Below are 11,527 nucleotides of genomic sequence, written 5' to 3' on the forward strand. Positions count from 1 at the left end.
TGTATGTGTTAATGTGTAGCGAAATTTGTCTCTGTATCTCATTCCCCCACCCCCAAAAAACCACATTCACTCTCCGCGCACTCTTACAATTTTGGCGCGCACGCTACATACAACATAATACAAAAGGTCGTTTTAACCGCGCGCACTGATCAAAGTCGTGATGGTTCAATCGGAACGCCGACGCTCCAAGTCAGAGATATTTGGTCTGAAGAAAAAAGTTTTTCTGACCAAATCGACAACACACACGCGACGACACACATCGTCACATCGACCGCCGTCGATGGAAGTGAATGATGTTCTAAAAATAGATCTGTGGGGCGAGTGAGAAGGAGGAGGGGCGTAGAACAAGAGTACGCGTGAGAGTGAGTCGTCGCGTGCGTGTGTGTGGGGTGTACACGAGAGAACTCATTTTTTTGCTCTTTCCTGGAACCCAGATGTTCTACATTCTTCTGATTTTAAGCAACAAAAGTAGAACGGGAAGTAGAAGGCTACTTCATTTCTACTTTCCTTGCTACTTTCGAGCGTGTTGACTCGCTTGGGAGTAAGAGCTAGTTTATCGCAATATACTAGCAATTTATGCTACAAACTAAAAATGACACGTCAAAATTAGTGAACAAATCGTTAATATTAGCTAAACATGCTCGCAATTGCCTTTTATTTTTAGTACTTTTAAATTCATTTTAATTTACAATATTTACTTACCTTTTCAACTTTAATTGCAAACAAACGTTTTGATTGTATTTGTGGGATGTCGTTTACATCCGCCCGTCGCAAGTGAGTTCTGCTTGATTGATCTTCTCACTGCTGAGGGTGAAAACAAAACTCACTATCATCTCACTGCGAGCGATACGCCAATAAGGGTGAGGGTGGAAAATTATCATAACGCACCACTCACACACACCCTCTCCTACACACCAATAGAGAGAGAATATGAACTAGCATTTATTGTGTTCGTACGTGCGGGTGCGCGCGTGTGTGTGTGCGTGGTCTGTTGCGGGTGGAAAGAGATACAGCGATGCAATAGGGGTTGGAAAAACGTCGCTAACACACCAACACCCGCGAGCGTGCAGGGAGAACACTAGCGCTGAGAACGGCCGTGACTGAATCTCCCGGGAGGGTGTGTGCGAGAGCACACAGCTACGGATATGGTAGAAAATTCTGAGCAGGAGCAAGTGGGTAACCGTTTTTTCCAAACTCCCGTCCCGATGTAGGGGGTGGATTTGCCAGTTGCGATTTGCTTCTAGGTGAACGAACACCAGCGCAGTATAGTCGGAGCGAGTGTTACGCGTGGTTTCTGCCCTGGCTCTGGTTGGTGGTGTGATAAAGCAAGATTAGTAAACGGCACACAGTTTGTGGGATTGTTTGATTGCACATTACCTGCAGCGGTGTGACACGTTTGTTGTGCTGATAGTGTCGTGTGTGTGTGTGTGTGTGTGTGGGGGTTGGTGCGCTCGTGCTAGCAGTGAAGTGTGCAAATTAGAGCTCAAGTTTAAACCACAGAAACGACCCAAACGAAGCAATCGTTCCAAGATGGATATCGGAGGAGCATATGGTGGTGGTAAAGCCGGAGGTGCATTCGATCCTATTGCGTTCGTACAGCGCCCGACGGTTATATTGCGTGCCGTTTGCTGGGTTAGTATTCTTGCAGGCGAACGGTGGAATTGTATTCCGTTTCCGACCAAGAAGGACACCCTCTTTAAGAGTTATCTCCAGCGTGTGCTTGTGTGTGTGCGTGTGTGTATTGATGAAAAATTCGTTCCATTCTTTTTTGATTCCCCTCCTCGTGCCTCGGTAGGGTATAGGACATTAGCGACCTTTTCCCTTCCCGTTGGGCATGGGACGAAAATCGATTTTCCTGGTAGTGGCTTTCGGAGGCTCCGTGCTGGTTTCTCTCACGCGTGTTTTGCGTTCACGCCTGCTCATTCTCAGACGGTTGGCCGTCTCTCACGCGTTGGCCGACTCTCCCACGAAATCGGAATCGAATTTCTTGTGTGTGTGAGTACGTTTACCATCAAACTGCAGCGATGGAGAATGGCATTCCCAGTTTCCCAGTATACAGGGTTTCCCACGATTTATTGGTCAGTTCGCATGATTTTTTGGTGCGTTCCCACAATTTTTTGGTCGTATCCCATAGATTTTTGGTTCGTTCCCATAATTTATTGGTATTTTCCAATTGGATATCAATACAATTGGACCAAAAAATTCTGGGAAACGACCAAAAAATCGTGGGAACGCACCAAACAAATATGGGAACCCGCCAAAAATTAATGAGAACCGACCAATAAATCGTGGGAAACCCTGTAATACGCATCGGGGAGGAATCATGTTTTGGAAGGGAAATGAAAAGAAATAAGATTAATTATAACCTCTCAACTCAATCGATCGCCGATGGTGAACTTCTTTTCAATCGTAATAATTATAATATTCAGTTATTTGCTTCACTCCATGCTGTGCCGTTTGCTGTTGTAGAACGCACTGGCGTCCCTTAGGCAAGCTTTAGGAGTTGTCGTGATTAATTACCATTAATCGAGCATTAAACTCTCATCCTTGCAGTGCGTTTTTCACCCGTGCCCACGTTTACATAACATTTCATTTCACAGGACCCACCACACCAAAAACCTTTCCTATTTCCATACACATCGGCACATCCGAACATCCAGCGCTTGCACGAATGGTTCTCTGCTGCGGCTGACAGTAATGCTGTCGCTCTTTGAAAGCCGTTCCTTTTGTTGTTGTTGTTGTTATCGCGGGGGAAGCCTTGAGCGCTGTGACATAATAATGTGGCCAAGCACGGGTGTCAATGGCGCGAGTCGCACGAGTCTCCAGCTCACCGCAAAGAGCATTTCAACTGGTGTGAAGAGGAGAAAACAACGTTACACACGCACACATGATAATAGAGCAAAAAAAAAAGAAGACGAAAAAGCGGAACCATTCGCGTGGAAAGCTCTTCTTGGAATGTTTGAAGAATTTCCCGAAGTTGTTCGCACTTCCTTCACTTCCTTGCCTTTCGCAGAGTTCGCCTCCCGCATCATGTGATTGTGCTGATGCCCTTCTTCAATGCTCTGAGATGAGGTGGATGATGGTGGGGATGGGAAAGCGAAACGGTTAGAATTCGATTCGGTCTGCTGTGTGGTCTATGTAGTAGACAGGGCATACCAGCGTTGCCTCGCGTACCCCAGCCCAGCGCGTTGATGAGAGGATGCGTGAGATGCTAGTATTACTGCCAGCTGCATGCACGAGCCACATTCATCTTGGCTCCATTGGCATTCGACTGTCCTCTTCACCACCCCACGCCCCCGGCATGGAGGTTGGTGGGAGTTTTATTGATTTGGGATGTGGGGTTTTTTTTGTTGTTGCGTGGGGCCGAGGCACCAATTCGTGGTACGAGAAGATCGTGCTAAAAGTGACGGGTCCATTATTAACATTCAGCATCTTGTCACGTCACCCAGCAGCATGTGACTGGCTGTAAGGCAATAGTAGTTTTGGAGAGGATTTAAGATGGAATGCTTGTATATAAGATAGCTTAATAAGGTTTGAAATAGCTACAGTAGTGCTACACTCCTTCATTTTAATGTGGTTTGAGTTATGAAAAGATAAACGAGGTAAACTCATGTCTTTCTTACATACGAAGCAATCAATTCCACTGGTTACAAACCTCGAATTACTGTAGGAAGCGGTCAGCAGCGAAGATAATCTAAGTTTAATTATTCAACCAAAGGCTCAGAAGCTTATCCAAAACACCCCAACACCCTTCAAATGGGGATCGAATGGTGATGAAATAACTTTAAAAGCTTCACGAACACTTCCCAGTTTCCATGTCTCTGATCCATCTACCCACTGCCATCAAAAAGGGTCGAACTTCGTCTCGTCGAACCTACGGAGCTAAGCTAACGAGAGGATAGAGAAAATATCGATTCGAAAGTGTCATCAGGATTCATCTCCCACTTAGCTTAAGTGCTGGTTCGGTTCACCTGACCCGCAAAAAAAGCTCACCACTTAAGAACGTGCACGCTGTTTCCACATTTTGATGTTTTTGTTCACTCAACAAATATGCCATTTCCTTCATTACACCGAACGCTCTCATTAACACACTTGATGCATTTTTTCGGTACGACGACAACGACGACGACGACGACCGACCGACGGGTCTCCCTCTCGCAGCTGTTTGCCATCATCGTGTTCGGCTGCATATCGTCCGAGGGATGGCGGGAGGAGGCGAACGGCAAGGAGTATTGCATAATTAATCGCGACGGCAACGCTTGCAACTATGCGGTCGGTATCGGTGTGATCGCCTTCCTTGCCGCGATGGGCTTCATCGCGGGCGAGTATCTGTTCGAGCAGATGTCGTCGGTCAAGACGAGAAAGCACTACGTGCTGGCCGATCTGGGCTTTTCCGGTAAGCAAAATTATACTTTTAAAGTTGTTTTAGTAAGAACGTTAAATATATTAAACCAGCTTTAGATTTGCATTGATTGTACGCTTTGACGATGTCATTGTGATACAATATATATCAGTATTAGTGCACGTCAGTGCAGATGAGTAAATGGAGCAATCGGGAAGACGTATGCCATTAGTAACAAGGTCGTTGTCAGTTCAAATCTCAGCTGAAACGAATGACCGTGTATGTTCAACAACTATTTATTTTCAATTTTTAATAATCATCTTCTCCCATCGGCAGCGTTCTGGTCATTCCTGTTCTTTATCGGTTTCTGCTACCTCACCAACCAGTGGGGCAAGGCGGACGATCCACCGAACGGCGAGGGTGTGAACAATGTGCAGGCTTCCATCGTGTTCTCGTTCTTCTCCATCTTCACCTGGGCCGGCTGTGCGTACTTTGCGTTCCTCCGCTTCAAGGCCGGCGTAGATCCGTCGTTCTCCTCGACGTACGAGTCTGATCCGAGCGCTGCCCAGCAGTACGCCGCCTATCCGGCCTCGAACGAGAACGATCAGTTCCAGGAGGCACCGTTCTCGGGCCAACAGCAGCAGCAGCAGCAGCAACAGCGAGGTATGTACACAGGTTGGTGTTAAGGGCGGGCATTCTACCACTTCATGTACTACCACTCATCCACGAAACTCTGTTGATGTCTATCTTTTCAGCAGACTACTCGCAGCCCACGTACTAAGTAAGCTGATCTTGATGTTATTCCCTACGTAACCAGAAGGCTTTACAGTGAAGAACAAATCCGACGGTTCGATTTGATTACTTTCGCAAAGAACAACTGTTGCTCCTTGCGGTGGATGGAGCTGACATTAAATTGTACCTATGTTTTACGATTCGATCGCTAGAACCACATATTTCCATGGACCATTCCCGATTGGAAAGCGTAACTATGTTTTAGTTTGTTTTACATTGGTTTCCCAACAAATACTTCAAACTAGTCACATTGCAAATGCCCCGTAACGAAACTAAGAACCAAAAGTTAATACTAATATACAAAGACATACTACAAATAGGATAGAGCACCTCTGAATCTTACGCATTAATTTGGACATTTGGGAATGCCTGCCCCGATGGTTTAATAGTGGCAAACCGAAAACTTAGGCCACCTTCCAATGAAAGGTGCGGAATGGAATAAGGTGTAGAACAACTGAAAGTATATGTTACCAAAGAGTATTGGCATCACTGCAAACCCACACACACACATACACACATTGCACACACACACAGTCATGTGGCGTGATACGTTTAATAGAACAAAATCTGGATCTAGATCATGTTTGTAGCTATTGTAGTCTGGATGTATTTATCTCTGTGGCATTTCAACGTCGCTAGCGTCGCGTCAAACGTTTAGCATTGCCATTCGTTGTGAGATCCGACATGACGACATGTTGATAACAGTTGGAACTAGTTGACTGCTGGAAGAATTTAAACAAACCAAAATGATTATTGTAGAGCAAGAAAACAAAAGACGATGTCTTTTCAACCCACTCGTTTCATAATCGCAACCACTAAGGACATCGATCAGCCTTCCAAATGGAGCAAATACGGAAAGCCGATCTGGCGACATAACTTTCGAGCGGCATTTCAGTAGTGAAAAGAAGATGTTCAACATTCGATTAGTGATTATGTACGCAACCAAGGATATAGATAATGCTTACCATCAAAGCAAATTGCGTTTAGCGGACTAAAGTCGGCAAACAACAATATTTATTGAAGTGTATTTTTAATCAAATTGTTTAGTTTATTTATTTTACAGCTGTTGACGATCAATCGCAGAGGATCGCTGTCGTTCGCTCTTCACACTCGTAGGATTCTATTTGGTGCGAAGAGGCGTACTATTTTTATTGCGCCTGCCATTGCTAAAGATTTCAAGCTCTGCTCAGGCAAACACTCCCCATGTCGTATGGTAATGAGATAAAACGAAGCATCAAAGGATCAAAGCTTGGCAAATAGAATCAGTCATATCGAATCTCAATCTCTTGCCCACCTTCATTGATTCGGTCAAGCACAATCGACAGTGCTACGTAATGTTTGGTTACGATAGTTCAAACTGACGCTGAATTTAGATACCAAGAAAGCTTAAATCAGGTTTTGAGAAAAGGAAAACTGAAACGTAAATTGGAAACCTCTGTCGAGAGAATATTTAATACCAGTTGCAACGAGTGCGAAAAGTACCACAAAAACCATTAAATCCAATCATAATTTTTAAATGCTTAAAGTACCGAATGTGGTTAAATCTTATGAATGCTGTTTCATTACATAAAACGCAAAACACACACACACACGATTCAAAAATACACTCACATAGTTGTAACGCAACAATCATAAATATTCAAACATAAAGCAAACCAAGTATGAAAACGATTGCAGGAGAAGAGCGACTTTGCGACTGGATTCGCAAAAAGAAAAACGTTCAAAAACAAAAGCATACAAAAACATTTGTAATTTTGGATTGGTATCAAGGCGCTTCCTCTCCAGCAGCAGGGACCCATACCTGAACAGACAAAACACACCCTTACACGTACACAAGTTTTTGGGAGAGAAGGTAGAACAGTATCGATGCTCATTGGTCAAAAAAGAAAGAAAATACACATTTACACATTCGTTGCTAAAGGAAATAATTATCGATAATAACAAAACAAAAAAATCTATACAAATGAAAACATAAATCGGATCTACACATAATAAAATACGAATGAAGTATGAAGAAAGACGTGTGAGGAAAGAAGGAAAGAAAGAAACTGTGTGTGTTCTGTAGCTGATATCTAAAGAAAACGTTACGAGGATATGATTAGAACAAATCGAAAACATAAGCAGAAGGGAAGAAAAAAAACAACGGAAACTAATACTTAGATCAACCAACAAGCAAACCAGTTTGAATGTAATAAGGAAAATACCATCACACATGATTAAACGCCCAAACTTATTTATGCCATCCTACTTTAATTAGCAGAACCTACTGACAGAGGCTGGTAAGGGGAAGTGGCAACGTTGGCTTATGTGCGGCTACATCGCCTACATTAAGTTCTTTATTAACACGCAACCAAAGTAACGAATAAAACAAAAGAGAAGACAAAAACAAACCAAAACAATGTTATAAATATACATCGTGCACTATTTATATATGAATACAAGTTTCACGACAGCTGAAAGCTATAAGAGAAAATTTAGAGAAGAATGGTACTGTTAAATGAAAAAAAAAGAATAAAGGAAGAAAATAGTAACACTACTTTGAACACCTAAAGAGAAACATTGACAAATACACGTACGTTACCGTTGAACAGAGAGAAATAACGAGAAAGGAAGTGAAAGATGGTATAGAGAATGAAAAATATCCGACACACAAAGCGTAAGAAAGAAAACAAATCGATATATTTACTTGCTGGTTGCATTGTAGTGAGCATTATTCGTTTACGTTGTTATAAAAGTGTGCGAAACCTATTGTAAATAGAAACAATAAGGAGAAGACGAAAAACAAAACAAAACAAAATAACAGTACAGCTAGTACGGGCGACAGGTAATTGGAACACAGCAAAGTACTGTATGCTAATGTCAGAAACAGCAGGCAGAATATAAACGATATATTAACGCTGTAAACAATATTTCCTTTCTGCAGGCATAGATTGTGATAGTTTCCTTATTATAATGATTTTCAAACTATAACTTAATTAAATTGTTTGTTCCGAAAAGGTACTTTTTAATGCATAGTACCAAAACCTGCTCTGTACGATGTTTTTTTTAATGCTTTACAAATAACCAATCAAATTAAAATAATTTAAATTACTAGCGCTTCTTCTAGCGATTAAGATGACTAACGCGTTTGTGTAATAACAGCAAACGAAGCATTAGTTACACTTACCCGAACAACTAGATTTGTTTAATTTTCCAACTTCAATAGCAAAAGCAAAATAAAGGAAAAGTATTGATGGAAATGTAAAGGATGTGGAATTTACGTTAATAAAAATACTACGAAAAATAATACACATGCCCGGGTGCGAGAATGATTTGTCTCAGTGCATTGTGTCGTAAATTTATTTTTACTCTTCTTTTTGGCTGCAGTCGAGGAAGTAAGGCGGTGCGATGTCATACATCAACTCCTACTAATTGATTCCTATTTGGACTGCCCCACGTGTCGTTTGGAAGGAATAGGTAGAGGAAATTTGTGTGTCGACAGCACAATCACTTAGGTCGTTACTCCAAAACGAAAATGAGCCATATTGAATTATGCTGGAACTTGATATATTCAAGTAGCTTAAAAAAGTGATCAAATTTTTCAAATTTTTGTCGCATACTGCTGCCACTTATTTAATGGTGTCAATTAACAATTTGATTTAATATTCAGATGACAGATGACTGCTCCACAAAATTCAGTGATGATGATGGTAAGTTCAACCTCTCACCCCGACATAGATTTGAGAAGGACGAAGGAGTAGGTGATCGCTAACTGAGAGGTTAAAATTGTGAGAAAAATGCACATTTGCTATGAATTTCTCTTCGTAAGACTCCAAATGTTTCATGTTCTGACATTTATGTTGTTTTTAACTGAGAATCGCTCCAGTTAGCGAACTTTCAGTTAAAAAAACTCCATTAAAACGCATCCAGCAAGCGGTCACCTACTGTAGTATTTTTCTAATAAGATGCTTCAAACTTATGCTACCATAGTTTTGAAAAATTAGTGCGAGTATCTGGTAATTACATTAAAAAGAATTCACCAGACCATACTCACACACAAGACGACCAGTAAACCGTATTTTAGCGTTTTAATACACCGTATTTTGAATATTGCATAAAGGGTGTCGTTATATACGCTGAAATACGTTAGTTTTATGAATGAAAATCCTTTCCCTAGTATCATTACGTACCTCGTCAAGAACCAAATAGTAGTATGCCTCACTATAACGCTCCCTCATAACGCAACTGCAACATGTTCCATCGTATGCGCATCAACAGGTGGTTCTATGGCGCTACATTCCGAAACTATTAAAAATGATGTAAATAAATTTGGTTTGGTTTTCCTGAAAATAGTAATACAGTGGAGCGCCGTTTATCCGGGCTTCTCGGGACTTGACCTCGCCCGGATAAACGAATAACACGGATAATGAGTTAGGTGATATATTTTATCACCAATTCCTAATTAATTGTTGGAAAATTTAAAAAAAAAATGATAAAAATAACCCCGTTTTTATTAACTACATGTTTTTCCAATGAGAATATTTGAAATTTGCCTTGAATTATCGTGTCTGTTGTTATGACAATGTGCTCTTATAATCGCTTTTCAAATATCCTCCTCATAACGCAATGTCACCTTTGTATTGAACTGTCATTTCTCAACAGCACGGATAAACGGAAAACCGGATAAAAGGTAACCGTTCCACTCTACATGAAATTAATGATATTCGTTAAATAATGAAAAAAACCTCTTCGAAATAAGCAAACTACAAAGGATCTGTTCCGTTCAACGATGATTAAAAATTAGTAAGCAAACATTCTGATCGTTTCATTTTAAAACATAACCCTTGTATGACTTGTATGGCATAATTTTTTATATGCAAAACATCAAGAAAAAAACTGACAAAAACTTTAGATGCAATTTAGTTAAAAAAAAATCTGCTGTTTCAGTGTTATCTGAATGCGAATTTATATCAAATTCAAAAACTAGCAGCAATTGTTTTCTATTCTTCCATGAAATAACCAACAAGCTAATTAAATTTGAATTTCGTTTTTTTGCTTTATAAATTTGACAGGATCACAAAGTATGCTTTGCATACAGTATGTTCATTTATTTTTGTTTGATCTTGTTTGCATTTGGCGTGAAACGATTGCATCACCCTGCAAACGATGCTCCCCCCTTCCGTGGGGTGTACTGTATTCTTCCTCTTGAGTCTCTTTGCACGTACTTAGCACATAAACGTGCGGTACAATCCATAAGCGATGCGTCCATAATCTATTTTAAACGTTTCCCGGAACGCCGACGCTTCGGCCGAGAGTGCTTATGATAATCAATCGGGCCGGGATTTCCACCCAACGGGTAAGTTTGCACTGCGCGAAACACAACCTTCATGCCGGCGGGCATGGCGGGTAGAAGGGAGGTAACCGCAATTCGGTCTACATGCACATGTCAACAAAGCAATATTTGCCCATCAATTTCTATTCGTCGATTTATTTATTTGTGCCGGAGTGTATTTTGTATATTTTGTTTCCCTCTTTTTTATTTTCTATTTGCTGTTGATGTTGTTGTTATTTGCCCAGCGTTTTATGCGTCGCGGCAAAAGGGCGGTTTGTTTGGTAGCTTTCAGCTGAATGGTTGGCGTTGTTGATGAAGTCGTCAGGTTCGCCGTGAGCGTATAGCTTTTTGCCAAGGCATACTGACCAACTGAAGCCTGGTTGTGTCATGAGACGAAAGGGGTTGGCAGCTTCCTTTGCGGCTTATCTTTTCACGCCCAGCTGTGAATTGAACCCTCTTCGAAGAATTGTTTTGATGTTGCTTGCAGGGAATTGCATTAGGAACAATAAAGATTTTTTTTTTAAATATGATGACTCACCTCTTGTGTTAATAATGAAAAAGGTAATATATTAAATAGGATTATTAATAAAAATAGGCATGCGAAAAAGAATCGTAAAAGAGAAAAGCTAACTAAAACAACGATCAACTCATTACGATCAGCTCATCCAACAAAGTGTGCAGACCATGTAATCAACAACATTATTACCATCGCGAATCATTCAAACTAATCATTCCACAAACGATCGCGCACACCTAGAATGATATATGTCGGAGAGAGCCGGCAACTGGCAAAAGAGGCAAACCACACGCAAATAGTGCATAAAAACTTGAAACAACAATTAAAGCCTCTAGCGCAATCCATTAGCATACAGCGAGTGACGACAAACATCAAACCCGTGTTGAGTGTTTTAGTGATGCCGCTGCTCTAGACTCGAAAGCACACCGGCCTCACCGTTGCCATAGCAATGCGAATGATCCGGCGAATGTCAACCTGAGCGCAATGTAAATGCGAAAAAAAGAATACATGGGGAAAACCACTTCCCCCTAAAGGGCGGTATCGTTTTCGCTCGTGCTTTGCGATC

At 41.3% G+C, this 11,527-nt stretch overlaps 1 protein-coding gene across 4 annotated transcripts; it reads left to right on the forward strand.

The window, feature by feature from the left end:
• Window positions 1-1,341: 1,341 nt before the first annotated feature.
• Window positions 1,342-7,931, forward strand: LOC121598514 (synaptogyrin). 4 transcript variants are annotated; one of them, XM_041925480.1, is made up of 4 exons: window positions 1,342-1,632; window positions 4,162-4,396; window positions 4,679-5,017; window positions 5,098-7,931. In XM_041925480.1, exons 1-4 carry the CDS (start codon window positions 1,531-1,533, stop codon window positions 5,121-5,123), a joined length of 702 nt encoding a protein of 233 aa, XP_041781414.1. In that variant the 5' UTR covers window positions 1,342-1,530; the 3' UTR covers window positions 5,124-7,931. The 4 variants fall into 4 exon arrangements, with proteins under 4 accessions (XP_041781414.1, XP_041781411.1, XP_041781412.1 ...); XM_041925477.1 differs by having other exon boundaries at window positions 1,433-1,632; window positions 5,101-7,931; XM_041925478.1 differs by having other exon boundaries at window positions 1,433-1,632; window positions 4,679-5,005.
• Window positions 7,932-11,527: the final 3,596 nt, after the last annotated feature.

Source organism: Anopheles merus, chromosome 3L (assembly GCF_017562075.2).
Source record: "Anopheles merus strain MAF chromosome 3L, AmerM5.1, whole genome shotgun sequence".
Lineage (NCBI taxonomy): Eukaryota > Metazoa > Arthropoda > Insecta > Diptera > Culicidae > Anopheles > Anopheles merus.